Here is a 17,682-nt window from a genome sequence, read left to right on the forward strand (position 1 = left end):
TTCTTACTGTTCATTTTATTACTTGTTTTCCACATTCTTAAAAAAAAAAAACAAAACTTAAACTTCATGTACGGTGGGATTGGATTTGGACCACCCAGACCGGGCTCACCCTGAACATCCTTGTCTGCAGTACAGGTGAAGGCTGGCAGGAGGGTCACCCAGCGGAGGAGGGCGCGTGCCCCGCTGCCAAGCACCGACAGGGGTGCCCCTGCAGGCTCTGCCAAGGACAAGCTGTGCAAATGCAAAGTCACTTATACCCTCTGAGCTCGTTTGCTCCTTTACGCCTGCCGCGCAGGGTCTGAGTGATGGCTGATACTCAGGAGGTCCACAAACAAAACCTTAAGATGCCATTCAAAGGTGGGTGCTGGGCCACCCCCATGACCGCTGCTGAGAAGGGGGGAGAAGGAGTGCACAAAACCTCTTCCTGCTGACTGCACCCTTCATCCCCTCCCGGCCCTGTCCTACCCTTTCCATGGTCCCTGAAGCCTGAAAAGCAACGGACTCCTCTTCCTGAGGTCTTTGAATGGAAAGTCTAGAAGTTTTCTGTTCCTTATTCTTTTATCAAGTATGGCTAGATGTGAAGAGACTGCCTATTCTAAACATCTTACTACTGTGATCTTCTAGACCTCAGCTTCTGAGACAGTCATCTTAGGACTTACTCCTGACCTGGAAACATTTCAATGCTTCCCTGCACATCCCACCCCGCCCCACTCCATGACAGACTGTCAGCCCCAGGTCCTCTCCCTTCCCTCCCACCTCAGCAGGTGCTGCTTCCAGAGGGGCGACCAGGACCATGGGCCTGGCCCTGTGTGCGTCCCCAGTCCTCTGACCAGGCACAGCAGCCACAGGACCTTGCTTGTGCCATGGGGCTACAGCCCCTGTAGGGCCTGGAGCCGGCCTGCGCCTCTGCAGTGGCACCTATGTTCCCTGACAGCAGAGCTGACCACATCAGCTCAGCAGGGTGGCCCTGCCTCAGCAACCTGGACACAGACAGTTCCCGAGGATTCCTCACATTTAATAAGGATGGAAGTGGGAACGTGAGCCTGGGGGGAACAAGCTGACCCTGGGGTAGGACATGAGGCAGGTCCTTCTGGCCTAGAGACGCCTTAGCCATGCTCACTTCTCCCAAGATGAATTCAAGAAGGCATAACCCAGTCTCTTACACGTGTTAGGGTTTGAACTGTGCCCCCAAAATTCATGTTGAAGTCCTAAGTCCCAGCACCTAACAGCAGGAAGGTCAAGTCACAGTGAGGGCGTCAGCATGAGCTGAGTCCGACAAGGTCCCTACAGAGGCAGTATCCCGAGTCGTGCGTACGGGGGTGGACAAGCAGACCAGTGACAGTGGGAGGGAGCCCTGGGGCAGACTCTCCCTCACTGCTTCAGCAGGCACCTGCCCTGCCGCCACCCTGACCTTAGACTGTGGCCTCCAGGCCATGAATGACTACCTGTGCTGTGGTCCGTGGGCCCCGGAACGTGCACTGCTCACCCAAGGGCCCATCTGGGAATTCCGTTCCACAGCTGACCTTCCCACCTTTCCAGAGACTGAATTCCCTCGAGGGTGCACAAAGGCAGGCAGATGAGCCCACTGGGTGCTCATCCTGGTCACAGAACCGACGGCGGCCCTGGTCCAGCTGCACCGGCGCCCCTTCCAAGAAGCTGAGGGCCTTTCCCTTGGTACCCCTACTTCTCCACTTAGACTCTGCAGGCAAATCCAGCATCAACCAAGGGGCAGGTTTCTCTCCAAAGAAAACCCACAGCCCCTCTTGACCAGGAAAGGGAGAGCTGAGCCCTCCTTAGTGCTGAGCCCAGGAAGGGCAGGTGCGAGGAGGCAGGGCAGCCGCTGGAGCAGCCAGGAAAACGTGGCATGCATATACGCGCAGGCACCCCAGCCACCTGCAAGCCAGGGCTGTCCCAGTGGGAAGGACAAGCTGGGGAAGCAGCATCTGAATGAACCTGAGCCAAGAAGGCCAGAGGCGTGGCTGAGATGCACACCAAAGAGTGGCCTCCCTGAGCAAACAGCGTCCTGGGGTCAGGGCTGGTCAGGCCAGTGGCAGAACACCCAGCCCCCTCACGGCCCGGAAGCGGGGAAGGTTCGGCTGGAGCAGGTTGAGGGGGTGGGACAGCCCCTAGGAGAAGGGGCCAGGGTCGGGACATCATCAGCAGGACCAAGCTGCTGAAGAAGGTGGCTAGGGGTCCCCCGCCTCGGGACCCACAGTTCCTCCTCGCAGGTTCTCTGGACCCCTGCCATCAGACTGCTTGCATCCTTGGGCCAGCTGAGGGTCCCAGGTGGCACCACTGCTGAAAACCGTGGCTCTGCATCTCCCCTGGTTGTGAGAGAAGCCATCTGTGGGGGTAAGGCAGTAGGCACTGAAAGGAGGGGCGGACTCTGGTGACCCCCCGTGTGTCCAAGGGAGGCAGGCACAGGCACCCCAGCACAGCAGCTGCGTGCTGAGGAGAGAGGCTGCTGGGAAGGGCTGGAGCTGGGCCCAGAAGGTTCTGCCATGGGGGCATCTGGCGGCAGCTGAGATACTGGGCGGAACCTCCTGGAGAGGCCCGAGGCGTCACCGGCCCTGCAGCTGTCCGCCTGACCACGCAGGATCTTTGGTTTTGGCCTGGTGGGGCCCTTCTGCCTCCAATAGGGCAGGTGTCTGTGAGCAGGGCCGTTAGACCAGCGAGGTCCCCGGGAGGGGGCCCATGGCCAGGAAGCCTGGCACTTGGACCCAGGGCCACGGGGGCGCTTCCCGAGCCGATCCACCTGGGTCCTCATGGTGGCTACTTCCTGAGACAGGCCTGCCAGGGCCGTGGCGAGCCGATCCAGCTTCTCTGAGAGGGCGGCGCCAAGGCTGCGGAGCTCTGGCTGCAGACCACTTCCGCAGGGGCAGGACTGCGGGGGCGCCTGAGGCAAAGCCGGAGGGATGGCAGCCACAGGGGGTGGCTCAGGCAGACCTCTGGGAGGCGGCTTCCCGTGCGTCCTTGCTAAAACCAGAGCAGGGACACGAGATGAGAGTTCCTGGGCTGTCAGAGCTGTCTCCCCCTGGGGGGCCCCTTCAGCATCCTCCCCACCCACTAAGGCCCAGCCTCATATGGGACGAAGTAACTCGGGCTTGGGAATGTCGATGCCAGTGCTCATGACATCAAAGGTGGCACATCTCCTGGCTGCTCCCCAAATTCATGGACAGGATAAACCACAGCCTGGGTCTCAAACTCTCCTAGGATGGTAAATGGCCTGCCCACCTTCTAGGAAAAGGTTCAGCAGCTCTCTGTGACACCTCTGAGAGTAAGTGGCATCCCAGACCACCTAACCCTGCCCTACCGTGTCACTAGGCTGGGTCTGGAAATGCTCAGTGGACAGCAGGGGGCCAAGGCCAGAGAGCCTGTGGGAGAGGAGCCCAGGATGGTCAGATCAGCCTGGGGCAGGGAGGCTTTTAGTGCGGTGAGCAGGGGGCTGGTCAGTACCCAGGGCTGCTGGTCATCAGCACATCCCTCCTGACCTCTACCCCTCCATTCTGAGGTCAGAGTCACAAGATTTTAGATCTTAAGTTACTTTTTTTTTTAAATCACCTAATCCTTTGCTGTAAGGCCTCTTGGAACTGGCCTCCACCCTAGGCAAACCTCACAAGAAAGCCCTGCTACTACCAAGGACTGGTGGGGTAGCCTGCTTTCCCCTCCTTCTCTGCACCCCAGCCCAGCCCTGCCCCCCTCCCATCTGCACCCCAACCCAGCTCTGCCCCCGTCTCTGTACTTCCAGGCTTCAAACAGAGAAGTGGATCCTGGAGCACCACAGAGGGGCTGGAGTGCTACCTGGCCAGGTTCTCCAGGAAGGAGCTAAGCTAAGGGCAAAGATGTTGGCTGCGTGGCAGGTACACTTCTATCTGAGCAGGAGGCAAGGGGCGGGGTCACCTCAGGACAGCTCAGTGCTCTCAGGAAAGCACTGCACGTTCAGAGCAGCAGAACCTGGGAGCCAGCACTGGGGCCCCACTAAGCTGCCGGTGGGAGGGTCTGGGTGTGGGTCCCACAGGGAGCTGGAGCCCAAGCCCCACACACCCCCTCCGGGCCCACACACCCCTTCCGGGCCTCCAAGTGTACAGTGAGGAGCTTCCTCATGGCAGGTGTGACACAGAAGCCCAGCTCTTGGCTCCTGGGATGCCCTGGCCAAGTCGCTCACCATTACTGGGCCTGTTTCCTCATCTCTCGGGAAAAGTCTCCTCAAACGCCAGACTTTGATTTTGGGCATTATCTACCCTGGTATCCTTGCTTCTAAAAAGTACCCGTGGGCTTTGATGAAAAAGCCAGCTATTTCTGTAGGAAAACACTGAACAAAACAGCAACCTGAAGTTCAAGGTGAGACCCTTCCTACCTGTGACCCAAATAAGCCTGCAGGGGTGCTAGGTAAAAGCTTTCCCCAGGCTTCTGGCTAGCCTGCCCCGTGAGGAGCTGAGCAGGAGGGAAGGAAGATGGGTGACCACTGTAGACGCTGAACCCCTGCCCACCACCCTGTGCCCTCAGCGCTCCTGAAGCCACCGGTTCACCTGTAACACCTGGTCTTCCATTTCCAGGCCCCAGACCCCTGGATTCTTCACTGACCCTGGGCTTCCAGGACAGGGGACCGTGGGCAGATCCAAGAAGCTTGCTGGGGCCCGGCCCGGGCCTTTTCTCTGGCTGAGGGGCAGGGCAGGGGTTCACAGCTGCCCCTGTAGAAAGAGCACAGACCACCTGAGTTGTGGAGACCCACTCTGATGCGTGGATATTGGGACAGAGCCTCAAAAGAACTGAATTTTCAGGGTGCCTGAGTGGCTCAGTCACTTAAGCATCTGACTCTGGATTGGGACTCGTCATGATCTCAGGGTCTTGGGACGGAGCCCCAAGTCAGGCTCTGCACTCAGCGTGGAGTCTGCTGGTCTCTCTCCCTCCTCTCCCCCGTACCCCCTGCTTGCATGCATGTGCTCTTTCTCAAATAAATAGTCTTCAATTTTTTTAAAAAATTGAACTTTCAGCCTTTCAAACAATGGTTAAATAGGATGCAAGACAGATACACTGGGCCCATCAGGGAGTCCAACCCTGGCTGATGGGCCCCCGGGGCAGGTGTGATGAGGGTGGACTGGACTCTTCTGGAGTCCTCCACAGCAAGGGTGTGACACTTCTAGCTCTACTGCAGGGGGCCAGAAGCGGCAGATGGAGAGGGCGGTGATCTGCAGGCCCCATGCTGGGGGTGGCCCGCAGGCCGTGGGAAACTGCTCTGTGCCCAGCCCCCTCTGCCATGTCCCACTAGACCCACTGAGCCATGAGGAACACCGGTACGGCCGGGCCTGTGCAGGAGCCAAGGACCACATAGAGCCACTGGCCTGAGTAGGTGGGGAGTTCCCTTCCCTAACTATTATCCCACTTTTACCTCCTCCAGCACTGCCCAGAGGGCCAGGCCGGCCCGGGGTTTCCGGGTACACGTTTCTCCAGGGCAACTGGGACCTGCCTCCTGTCTTTTCTTCTGCTCTTCCTGCTGGGAGACACACTGGGTCAGGCCTGGACTAAGGAGCCAGGCTGCCTGAGAGAGCACACACATTTCTGGCATTCTTGACAGGACAACCTCTAAATCCTCCCAGGTGGGCGAACCTCACTGTTGACACAGTTTTCATTTGTTTTCAAATTTTGAAAATGCACATTACTATCACCATCATCGTCTTACATACATACATACGTGTGGACACGCAGCGCAAGTGCCTGACTTGAACCTTTGATCGGTGGGCTATCCATTCAGAAGACACCCATCTCAGACAAACATCGCCAGCTGCGTGACATGGTGACTCACAAACCCACCCAACAGGGAACCAGGCTGCCGACCCATAGATATCCCTCTTTCAGAAGGCCCAGGGTGACACAGCTTTAGATAACCGGCCACCTGAGCAATCCCGCTTCTCCCTCGCTGTGCCCCTAATTCCTGCTCTGATGCTTTAAATTCACTGGTAAAGAGTGAACCCGCCAAACCCAGACACCCCACCCTTGAGCCAAATAAAGGCAGAGTCCCAGGTCCATGCCTGCTTTTCCTCTAGCTCTCTAGCTGCGACCACCCCATGTGCCCCTCAGGGACTGTGGGTAATAAATCCCATTCCTCGAAGTTCCCTAATGGCTTTTGCTTACATATGTCCAATGGTCATAAGAAGCACAAGGACTAGCCCCAGGGATGGTAAACGTCCATGGGGCCCCCTACGAGGGACATGGGCTGGGCAAGTGCCTCAGGCATCCCTCGCTGAGAGTGTCACTACTGACAGGCTGGGACCGATAGTATATATGCATATAGATGTTATTAGCGCATACAATGTGTAGTGTCAGAGAGAATGTACACACCTTAAGTTCATTGCCATCTAATGAAGCTCACTTGTTTAACAATCCTGGGATCCTATGTCCTACCTTCTCTCACAGACACAGCACAACTTACAGGGAACTCAAGCATGACAATAGTAGACAACTATGACAAGAGCCAGGCAAAGCGAGAATCCAGGCCCTCTCTCAGGAGCCCCCGCGCTCACCTGCATTGAGGCCGCAGTGGTCCCCAGGCTCTGCTCTCCCTGGGCCTTCACCAGGGCTGCTGCCAGTGGGGGCGCCGCCAGGGCGCGGGGACAGAGGGCCAGGACCCTTGTAGCCGGGAAGGCGGTCCCTCTCTGGCAACACAGAGCTGGTGTCAGAGCAGTGGCTACATCCCCCAGCAGGGATGGCTCCCTGGCCTATTCTGTCCCCCGCAAACTCACCCTGTGGGAACAGCTGCCAGAGCTCATCTCCTTCTGAGCTGCTGAAGCTAGAGCTGGAGCCGGGGCTGGGGCTGGGGCTGGGACCTGCCAAGCAGGCAAAGCGCAGGGGCCTCCCAGGCAAGATCCCCTTCAGAGAGTTCTCCAGACAGTGGAGTGGGGAGGGCTTCATGGCTGCCCCTGGGCAAATGACAACAGAAGAACATTCTATCCCTTAGCCTGGCGGTGGTCAGGAGGACCCTCTGCCTTCATGAACAGGCATGCAGAGCTGGTCCCCCTTCAGGTCAGCTAATGGCCCCACACAAGCTCGGGGAGACCCTGAACAGCTCTCGCCCTTGCCAGTTTCCCAGCTGCTCTAGAAAGCCAGCGGGGAACATTCCTGAAGTCTCAAGTCCCTGGTACCAGCCTCTAACAGACTGGTTCCAGACAGGCCCCAGGATTAGAGGCAGGCACTTCACTCGGGACTAGTGGTCCAAGAGCAGAGACTCAGTCACATCCACGGGAAGCCCCCCAGGGACCGTTTTTTCTTCTGGGAACATTTAGAAACACCACGTTTATCCAGATGAGTCAGACCCTGCCAGCCTGCTCCAGCAGGCCCAGGAAGGAACACGGCTCCAAGTGCACAGGAGCAGCAGCAGAGGGAGACCCCACCACCCCAGCAGCTACAACAAAGCAGATAATCAGTCGTCTCCCAGAGAAACCCGGTGGCTGCAGGGAAACCATCCTCCCCTGTCCTTTCAGCGATCGAGTTTCTGGTCTTCCTCCAGCACACCTCAGGGCACTGCAGCCAGGGGCACTGGGCTGCAATGTGAGGGACAGAGGAGATGGACAGGAAATCTAGTCCCTCGTCGAAGATTTTACTGGGAGGGAAGACGTGCCACCAAATACCAGGGCAGATGTCAGCTCACCATCTTGGAGCCATCTCCATGGCCCCGGCCTGGGGGCCCCGGGGTCTTTGAGCCCTCGCTGGTAGCACACAGGGACGGGGACGCTGCTAGAGGTGAGTGCCTGTGGGCTGGCCAGCCGGAAGCTCCTGGTGGGGGCCTCTCCCTGCCCCTGTCCCAGGTGGGCTGGCTCACAGGCCTCGCCTCTCAGCCCTGTTTGAATGAGAAGCCAAGAGGCCTGTCAGCCCTGTGGGGCATGGATGCAAGAAGACACTGGACAGAGGACAGCTTCTGCCCCTGTTGGCTTCTTGGGCACAGGAGCTCCAGTTGTGGGATGCACGCCAGCCCTATAGGTGTTCCCGGGAGCCGCCCCCAATCTCCCAGGACTTGTTTATCCCATACCCAGCCCCCTGGACTCCTGGAGGCCCCCCAGCTCAGCCACTGCTCTGGACCAAGGTACACGGGGACAACACAGCCAGGATTGAAAGATACTCCACTGCCAAGGCCCTGGCTCAGGCCTGGACTTGGAGCAGCAGACAGTGGGGCTGGGTATCCTGCCCTGCCTCCACCTACCACCCAGATGCTGGCCACGCCCTTTGGCTTCATGGCCTCACACAAGCCTCTGCCCAGGCCATTTCCAGAGCATCTTCTCCTCTGAGGGCTGGCTGTGGGCCTGCCAGCTGCATGGGGAAGCAGGGCTGGCACTGGCAGGGCAAGAGTCGTCTTTCCCTGCTCAGATGCTGGGGAAGCCGTGCTTTACCTTCCTTGTCCGCCGTCCAGTTCTTGGGCTCTGTTCTCTGTGGCCCCCTGTCCCCTGCTGAAGACCAGGACAAGGCTGACTGTGGCCTGAGCACTGGTATCTCTCTGAGACAGTTCTCCAGGCCCTGGAGCGGGGAGCTTCCCACTGGGCTTCCTGTGAAAACCCAACATTTGCAATCTTGGGTAGTCAGAGGTCAGCCTCCACAAAGCCCAGGAGCCTTGTCTACATCCTCATGTCCAGGGAAGCTGGGGCCATGGGAGGAGGCACAGGGCCCTGGACCTGTCACGCCAGGCACCTGGGCCCAAACACGGGTCAGTCCTGGCTCTGGGCAGGCCTCCTTGGCCTGGCCCTGAAAGAAAGAAACCTGTCCCAGCCATCTCCACAGAGCCTGGTCAGTGGGCGGTGACAGGGGTGATCAGACACAGGCACAGGCTGGGCTCCCTCATGACACCCTGCTCCACCTTGGGATGGTTGCCACCATGCTGCCCCGGCCACAGAGGACCAAATGCCATAAGGCTCCCTTGCCTGGTCAGAGGGAAACACTACAGGTGCCCTCACCACAGGTATGATGTAGCAAGCTGAGAAGGCCAACACTAGTGTGGTCGCAACTTGAGAAAAAAAAAAATCGCAAATATCCCATTTCTAGTGACAGAGCTGTAGAAGCAGCTGGAAGTAGATGAACCAGAAGTCCAAAAAAGGAAAAGCCCCTTCTACATGAGCTGAGATGGTGGACACATTCTTTCCTGAATGCGTTTGCTGACGCGGGGCTGACAGGGCACAGAGAGAGAGAATGGGAGTTTCAGGCTGCGGCATGGGGCTGGAACAGCAAAGTTCAACTATAAGAGACCCCAAATGCAGTTACCCTGAGTTCTAAGGCAGCACAGGGAGCTGGGCTGAAAGCTTGTAGAAGGCAGCATGAACTCTCCTGTGGTTTGCGTTATTTAGAAAGCAAAGTACACCAACGGGAGCTGTGCAAACAAGCACCATGCTAACCCCTATGGATGGACACTGCACAGCGGTTCGGAGGAACGGGGTGCTGCCAGTGTTCAAGAAACATGCAGAGAAAATTCGGGAAGATGCCAAAGGTAAATGGTAAAATAAAAAGCAGGGTGGAGGTGTGTATATAACACTACTGGCTGTGTGAGGGAACCAGCACTGGGCCATGCAGGGAATGCCCCTGAAAGGTAAGAGAACTCAGCTGTGGTGACTTGGGGTGGGGATAAGGGTGGGGGGTGACAGCATCTCTCCTCTATAACCGTTTGCAGCTTTTGAACAAAACCCTGTGATCACCTATTAAAAACCAAAACTTGGAACGCCTGGGTGGCTTAGCAGTTTAGCGCCTGCCTTTGGTCCAGGGCATGATCCTGGAGTCCTGGGATCAAGTCCCACATCGGGCTCCCTGTGTGGAGCTTGCTTCTCCCTCTGCTTGTGTCTCTGCCTCTCTCTCTCTCTGTGTGTTCCTCATGAATAAATAAAATCTTTAAATAAAAAAAAAAAATAAATAAATAAATAAATAAATAAATAAATAAATAAATAAAATAAAATAAAATAAAATAAAAATAAAAATAAAAATAAAAACCAGGGATCCCTGGGTGGCGCAGCGGTTTGGCGCCTGCCTTTGGCCCAGGGCGCGATCCTGCAGACCCGGGATCGAATCCCACGTCGGGCTCCCGGTGCATGGAGCCTGCTTCTCCTTCTGCCTATGTCTCTGCCTCTCTCTCTCTCTCTCTCTGTGTGACTATCATAAATAAATAAAAATTAAAAATTAAAAATTAAAAAAAATAAAAAAATAAAAAATAAAAAATAAAAACCAAAACTTGGGGCACCTGGGTGGCTCAGTGGTTGAGCGTCTGCCTTTGGCTTAGGTCATGATCCTGGGGTCCTGGGATCAAGTCCCGCATCAGGCTCCCTGCATGGAGCCTGCTTCTCCCTCTGCCCGTGTCCTTGCCTCCCTCTGTGTGTCTCTCATGAATAAATAAAAAATTTTAAAAACCCTAAAAGTTAAAAAAGAAAAGGTGGCTGCACTTGGGGAGGAAAAAGCCCCCACAGCCAGAGCCAGCCAGGGCCGGGCGCAGGAGTCCAGGCTGCCACGGGCACCAGGGGGGCCCCAGCGCTGCTCTGTAGGCTCCAGCCAGCCGGGGGCAGAGTCCTGGGGGCAGCTCCAGGCCTTTTGCAGACAACACATGACGCAAGGTCTGGAGGCGAGCAGCAGGGGACCGGGTGTCTGTGGACAAGGCAGACCAAGAGCACTCAAAGATTCGAGTGGGGGCAAAGGTCAAGAGGGGACACTAGAGAGTCCTGCAAGATTCCAAAGAGGTGTGACAGCTCACCATGGACACCTCCACGCGGGAAGCTGAGGAGAGACATGGGTCACCAGAGACATTCCTTAGGGTGGTTTTACATGAACTCAGGACATTTTTTCCTAAGTTGGAAACATCAGTTTGATGTTATAGGCATTTCCTTGTGTCTGGGATAAGGAAAGAGTTGTCACAAAGGAGATGACCTTCTATTTTTTAAAGGATCTTAGATGTTGTCCTACCCCTTCTGAGCCAAGTCACTAAAACAGATCCTCCACCCCTCCACCCCCGCCCTGACCCACTGCCGCCCTGCAACAAGCCCTGTGTCTGCTCCTGCCACAACACCCCCGGCTCTGCTCCAGAGGGCACAGCAGCCTGGGCTGGTTGGGTCCGACATGATGGCGGGCAGGGGGCCCTCTCGTCCTTCCCCAGGACTGACCCCAGCCTCAGGCCAGCCAGCTCACCTTTTCCAGGCGGACGCGCCTGGCTGCCCCCAGGGCTCTGGAAATCCAGGTCCCCATCGGTGCTGCTGGATGAGGAGAAGCTGGGAGGGGTGCTGTGGGGACCTGAGGGGAGGACAGGGCTGCCTCTCACATAGCCCTGCAGACTCAGAGCCAGAAGAGGCCCCACAGTCACCTCTGCAGGAAACAGCACAGCTGACATCAGGAGAAAGCCATTAGCCAGGCGGTCCCCTGGGCCCTGGGCTATGGGTGGGCACCCAGGACACCTACCCCAGAGGATCTCGCACAGGGTCTCCCCTTAGCTTAGTGGCTCAAGCACTAGTTAAACCCACATGAACCCATATGTTTGTCTCATGGGGCTGGAAAGCAAGTAAGAGCCCTCAGAGGGGGCGGCAGACCAGAAGAGTTTAAGTGGCTCCCACCACACTCTGGAACTGTTTGGGGAGAGGCATCAGTGAGAAGCTAGGAAGGCCATGCACCTCCAGAGGCCCAGGATGAGAAGCGGGGGACCCACCGGCGTCCTCAGCACCCTGAGCCCAGGGCCCCATTTACCTTCACTGTGTGATCTACAGGACTGCAGCTGGGGCCTCTGGGACCCGGGGTCTCCTGGCTGAGAGCTCTGGAATCCAGAGGCTGCCGGCGGCTGGGGAGGTAACGACCCACTCAGGGGAATGCCCTTCAGACAGGCCTCCAGGGCTTCCAGGGGTGAGCTCGAGGCACTGCTGGCTGGTACAGGGGAGATGGCTCTATCACCATCTCAGGCACATTCCCCTGGCCCAGCCCTAGGCTGGCTGCCCCAACCTGCCTTCTTCAGGGATAACACCCTTGAGGGAGACATGGATTAGCTCTCTGGTCCTGCAGGGTAATGACATGATCTGTACCCCAGCCCAGGGGCCGGGTGGACAGACCCACACGTTATGTAGTGGGGCCAGCTTCCTGACAGATAGGAAATCTCTGTAAAACAAGAGTCTCTACAATGGAAGGCTCCTGGATGAGGCGGCTATGGGTGAACAGAGGGGAAGTCACTGCCTGAGAAGGACAGCCAGGTCCTCCCTCCATTAGCCAGCAGAGCCTCGGTGGGGCCGAGAATCCCACTGGAAGACTTGAGAGATGCTCCCAGGCCTCACCTTGAGCTACGGGGCTCCAGCTGGGCACTTGGCCCCCTCTGGTCTCTCTGTCACCCCCCTGGCTGCTGGTGGCAGAGGGGCTGTGGGTCCACTTGCTGAGCTGACAGGATGCAGGAGCCAGGGGGCTCTGGGTCCAGCCATCTTCCATCTTCACCACAGACAGCACATGGCTAGCTCCAGGACCAGGGCCAGGAGGAGGGGTCTGGAGGGGTCGGGGCCCTGTGGGAAGACCCCATGAGACCTTTATAGGGTCAGGACCAAAGCCCCTGGCCTCCACAGCAGTCTCTAGCCCCAAGGCGGTCACCCATTAAACACCAGCAACTCACCCTCCCATCGTGCCCTGGCCCCTCTGGGGTGCCTCCAGAGGCTTCTACTGAGAGATGTCACATCGGCTTCCTCAGGTGGCACCAAATCTTTCCTCCAAGGCTGGTGAGCCTGTCTCAACTCACCTTTATCAGCAGTGTGAGAAGCTGCGGTGTATGGAGATGCTACCCCAGTCCACATAAACATAACAACATGACAAGAACGCCCAATTCAAAAGTATGCCCCAAGGGTCTGTGGGGCCAGCACTGTTCTCAGCCTCCCCTGCCTACACTTCCTCCCTTCTGGAACTTTTAGCTCTCCTCTAACAGCCAACCTGGATCATGAACACGGACAGATGAAACACCTCCTACATGCCCAGCTCCGTCTACAGGGAGAGTCCCTAACGTAGCATCTCTGACCTACACAGGAGGTGAGGGCCTGAGGGCCTGATGCGGAGCCCTGCTTGGAGCAGGGGAGGGGGGATGGCCCTGGGGCCATTCCTGCCCAGCCACAGGCATTTACCTCCAGAATTCCTTTGGCAGGCCCCTGGATCCTCCTGCAGCTGTGGGTCCCTCACTCCTGAGGGGCCGGAACGTCTGTGAGGAGCCTCCGGGATCTCCTTCAGACAGTTCAGCAGACCCTGAAGGGGACAAGCCCCAGAAACTGCCTCTGTCTTCACTGTAGGAAACAGGAACATATTTTCACCCTGAGCCCAGTCACAACAAACAACAAAAGGTAGACAATCCAGGTAGGGGCCAGAAATCTGGAAATGTGGGTCTTTTTGCAACTCACTTAGACTTGCACAGGCCACTGTCTTCTTGGTGTTTGGTTTATAAATGCCTGTCCCGGGGCGCAGGGGCAGTACAGGCGGCTGAGCACCTGACTCTTGGTTTCTGCTCAGGTCATGATCTCAGGGTCATGGGATAGAGTCCTGGGTCTGGCTCCACACTCAGCGAGGAGTCTGTCTAAGACTCTTTCTCCCTCTCTCTCTGCCCCTCTCCTCACCACCTCCCTCTATAATAAATAAATAAATCTAAAAAAAAACAAAACAACAACAACAACAACAAAAAAAAACAACCTGTTTTCACACCCAAACCAGACAGCTGGAGGGAGGGAAGATGTGAGAGCACAGTACCAAGGCAGGGCACGTGGCGTCCCTGCCAGCACACGGGAAAGGAAGTGAGCTGACAGGTCCCTATCTGCCCTTGGTTCCCTGTGCCCCAAGCAGAGCTTCTCTCTGCAGAGGACGAGGCTTTTCTCACACTCACTCACACATGTATATTACTGTATCCTAGCCTCACTGTACCTGAAGGTGGGAACAAGTATCCCCTTTTACAGATGGGGAAACCAAGCCTCAAAAGCTTCAGGAGGCTTTCCTAGTCTTTGCAGCTAACAGGCACCAGGCTCTAGGACGGGGCTCCTGCCCCCACTGCACCACCCAGTCCCCCCCACCCCCTGCCGACTCTACACACCCACTTAGAGTCAATGCAAAGTGACATTCAGCAGCTCCTCCTGAGAGGTTCCATATTAGGACAAGTAAAAATCACAAAAGGATCCAGGGAAAAGTATTTTTGAGTTTCCTTCTACCAGCTGACCAAATGTCATTCTGCTAAGAAAGCCACCTGGATCTGGAAATAGGAAATAGTGGAGCAGGTGTGTTGGGAAGGTTCCTTTGGGAAGACATTGTACTTACAGAGAAACAGCTACAAAAAGACAATTCGAGCCTTTCAGAGGTTTCAGAAACCTTGGCCTGAGGAGACAGGTCCCCAGGGACTCACCTTCCCAGGGTGGGCTCCCAGGCCCCAGCTCCACTCTGGTTAGCTGAGAGGTGCCCTGGCCAGGGACAGGAGGTGGCAAGCCTGGAGACACCTCAGGGTTCTGGGGCCCAGGCATGAGGATTTCCTTCAGGCAGTTGATAAGGCCTTCCAGGGGGCTGTTCCCAGGAGAGAGTCCTATGGCACCTGCAAGACCACCTGTGTGAACAGGCACAACACCTGCTGCATAGGGCTGTCAGGGGGCCTGACACACCTGTGTGAACTGAGCATACCTGTTTCCCTTCCCCGCTCAGCTTCAGGGCACACCCCACTCTCAGCAGAGCCAGCCTCTCACCTGTCCCCAGGGTCCCTCTCTCCTGTTTTCCATTCTCCTTCTTCCTGCTGGAGCTCCTGCTGGAGCTAGAGGTAGGAGGGCTGGGCTCCCCAGCTAGGGCTTCTGGGCCTTCCTTCTCTGTAACTCTTGGTTTGTCAGCAGTTTCTGTTACACGAGAGACAGAAAGAGGAGACCCCTGGGTGGCTCAACCCCAAGGTGCCAGCCTTGGGCCCAGGGCGTGATCCTGGAGTCTCGAGATTGAGTCCCACATCGGGCTCCCTGCATGGAGCCTACTTCTCCCTCTATATCTCTGCCTTTCTCTCTCTCTCTGTGTCTCTCATGAATAAATAAATAAAATCTTTTTTTAAAAAAGGAGAGACAGAAAGGTCTTTCTAACCCTAGCTCCTGACTGAGAGGAATTGCCCCAGATCGGTCCCCATAGAGGGCAGGCCTCTCAGTCCCTGCCCCCTATCCCATCCCCAAAGGGCAGCCAAGTCCTAGAAACTTGCATTTGTGGCAGAGTCAGTCTCTGCAGGCTTGTCCCAGGAGTCTGTCCTGGCACAGGCATTATATTTTAAACACCAAGACTGCTTGCTCTGAATAACCCAGAACCCCCCAGTTCCAGCCTCTGACTTTGGCTCAATAAGTGAGTCCAGCAGCCTTGACACGCAGGACCCAATCTTGTACTCATGCTTCTCAAATTTCAGCACATGTACCCGCAGAGCAAATCTGCCAGAGGACACCCAAAATCATGGGCTAAATGGGGTCTGTTTTTCAGGGGTGCCAATTTTAGTCCATATCATTTAAATATTTTAAAATATTTTAAATAGGGGCACCTGGGTGGCTCAGTCAGTTAAGTGTCTGCCTTCAGTCAGGTCATGATCTCAGGGTCCTGGGATCGAGCCCCACATCGGGCTCCCTGCTCAACAGGGAGCCTGCTACTCCCTCTCCCTCTGCTGCTCCCCCCACTTGTGCACTCACTCTCTCTCTGTCAAATAAAGAAATAAAATCTTTAAAAATAAATAAATAAAATATTTTAAATAAAAAACAGATATTCCAACAAATACAAAATTTGCAAGAATCTTTTAAAATACAATCAGACTCTACAGAGAAATTCTAGTGGCTGCCCTTGCCCTCTGCTGCTCTTGGGGCTGCCTTGGTGAGAAGGTCTGAGACTCAGAGCAGGTGCACACAAGTGTATTCCTGTGCCGATGGGCCTGCATGTTCCCTAGGCCTGCGGTGCTCTGCAAGCAGGGCTGGGAGAGAGGCTGCTCAGGGGCCAAGCATCACACTTCCTCTTTGGTCTACAGACAGGGGCCTTTGTCCTACTCTTTGGGGAGCTGGCCCCCATTAACAATAAGGGAAACTGAGTTCCAGGAACAATGAAGAGAGCACAGAGTCCAGTCTGCCTGACTCCAGGGTCAGAGGCCTGGCCCCGCTGGGTCACACTCACTGATGGGGAGGGGGCTTCCCTGTCCACCGGCTCCAGGCAGGCCACTGGATGATGAGCTGCTGCTGGATGTGGCAGCCATGCTGGGCCAGCCAGTAGGTGTTTCTGGAAGGCAGCTGAGCAAGCCTCCGAGAGGGCAAGTCTCCACGGTCACAGCTGCTACTGGGGAGGAGGAAGAGGACACCCGAAGCTAGATTTAAGCCCAGCAAGGGGTATGCCCCCAAAGTTGTCCCATCTGGGCCTTCCTTGCCCTGTTCCATTACAATGACCCAGATGTCAGCATCCTCTGCATCATCATTCCTCGGCTCTGAAACATCGATTCAGAGTCTTGTTCTGATGAGACCACCTCACCCCTACTTTCTTTCTAGGTCATCTACCATCCACTGAGCAGGCTCGAGGGCCAGGGCTGGTGGGCACAGACATCTCGAGGAGGTACAGTCTGAGAGCTGAAAGCACCAGCTGAGCAGAGCAGGGTTAAGGACCGAGAGTCTGGTGATGTGGGAGGAGCACAGGCTGAGGGGGGGGGTACTGGGCCCCACTGGCCATGCTGATGGGGCACAGCTTCCTCTCCTCATCTAAGAACAGGGACTGACCTCACCTGCCACACAGCCCTGACGGTGTGGCTGAAGCCCTGGAGAAATGGGCACAAGAAAGGCCAGGAGCCAGTCTCACCCATGACCCATTCCTTCTTGGGGGCAGACGTGCTACTGGGCATTTGTGCAACAGGTGACCCTAGCTAGGGTCTGGCCGGGGCTAGGCAGGCACCCGGCACCCAGCTGCGACTCCACTTCGCCTGACTTACCGTCAGGGCTGCCCCGTTCCCCGTCCAGGCTGACAGCTCCACTCCCACTCTCGCCCTCTGGGCTGACCTCCCCAAACAGGAACTCTGGAATCTCCTTGACCAGCTGCACCAGGGCGGTGAGGTGAAGGCTGTGCGGGGGTGCTCCTCCTGCTGGAGAGGCCACAGTGAACCCCCACGCCCTCTGTCAGCTTGGCACTGACGCTTCTGCGCACGACTTCAAACCAGCCTTTTACCCCGTGAGTAGCAGCAAAGGAAAAACTGAGGTCCCTGAAGTGAGAAGGATCTGCCCCAGGGGACAGCCAGGACCAGGGGCTGGGAACTCCAGGTACTATCCCTCGGTACCCGGTACCTCTCTGAGGGGAATGCCAAGGAGAGCTGCTCCCTCCCACCAGCCAGACCCTCTGGCACTCCTACCCTCCCAGCCTAACCAGGGCTAGGCCCGTGGGCCACATCCCCCATCCAAGGCCTCCAGAAGTCAGCCCTGTGGCAGCACTCAGGAGCTGCCAGCTGGCTCTGCATGGTGGGTGGCAGGAAGAGGGCTTGAGTAGGGGACACTCTCCAAGAGTGACCCCAGGTTTCTTCCTGGCTTTGCATACAATGGGCAACAGTGTGCCAGGTTCACAGCCTGGGGGGCAGGGAAGGAAGTGGGCAAAGGGTGAAAGGTCTCGGAGAGGTTTGGGTATAGAGCATGGCAAGGGCTGAGGTCACAGCATTCCCTGAGCAGTAGAGCCAGGGGCTGAGGACCACACAGTGGAAGGGACAAGGTTGCCCAG

The 17,682-nt window shown here is 56.6% G+C and overlaps 1 protein-coding gene across 19 annotated transcripts in view; it reads right to left on the bottom strand.

Annotated features, from left to right (window-relative positions):
- The window catches only part of KRABD3 (KRAB domain containing 3), a 26,206-nt gene continuing 8,524 nt past the window's right edge, over nucleotides 1–17,682 (bottom strand). For 7 of the 19 annotated variants that reach the window (XM_077849734.1, XM_077849733.1, XM_077849737.1 and 4 more), the window contains 15 exons: nucleotides 16,910–17,059; nucleotides 16,111–16,269; nucleotides 14,679–14,822; nucleotides 14,348–14,542; nucleotides 13,092–13,247; nucleotides 12,267–12,485; nucleotides 11,692–11,865; nucleotides 11,143–11,334; nucleotides 8,382–8,534; nucleotides 7,646–7,834; nucleotides 6,741–6,917; nucleotides 6,522–6,653; nucleotides 5,390–5,494; nucleotides 4,530–4,691; nucleotides 1–2,976 (listed from right to left, as the gene is read on the bottom strand). In XM_077849734.1, coding sequence (XP_077705860.1) covers nucleotides 2,069–2,976; nucleotides 4,530–4,691; nucleotides 5,390–5,494; nucleotides 6,522–6,653; nucleotides 6,741–6,917; nucleotides 7,646–7,834; nucleotides 8,382–8,534; nucleotides 11,143–11,334; nucleotides 11,692–11,865; nucleotides 12,267–12,485; nucleotides 13,092–13,247; nucleotides 14,348–14,542; nucleotides 14,679–14,822; nucleotides 16,111–16,269; nucleotides 16,910–17,059 — 3,215 coding nt within the window. In that variant the 3' untranslated portion in view covers nucleotides 1–2,068. The remainder of the gene's footprint in view (nucleotides 2,977–4,529; nucleotides 4,692–5,389; nucleotides 5,495–6,521; nucleotides 6,654–6,740; nucleotides 6,918–7,645; nucleotides 7,835–8,381; nucleotides 8,535–11,142; nucleotides 11,335–11,691; nucleotides 11,866–12,266; nucleotides 12,486–13,091; nucleotides 13,248–14,347; nucleotides 14,543–14,678; nucleotides 14,823–16,110; nucleotides 16,270–16,909; nucleotides 17,060–17,682) is intronic. The other 12 variants (XM_077849723.1, XM_077849729.1, XM_077849722.1 and 9 more) reach the window with 10 other exon arrangements.

Source organism: Canis aureus, chromosome 15, assembly GCF_053574225.1.
Source record: "Canis aureus isolate CA01 chromosome 15, VMU_Caureus_v.1.0, whole genome shotgun sequence".
Classification (NCBI taxonomy): Eukaryota; Metazoa; Chordata; class Mammalia; order Carnivora; family Canidae; genus Canis; species Canis aureus.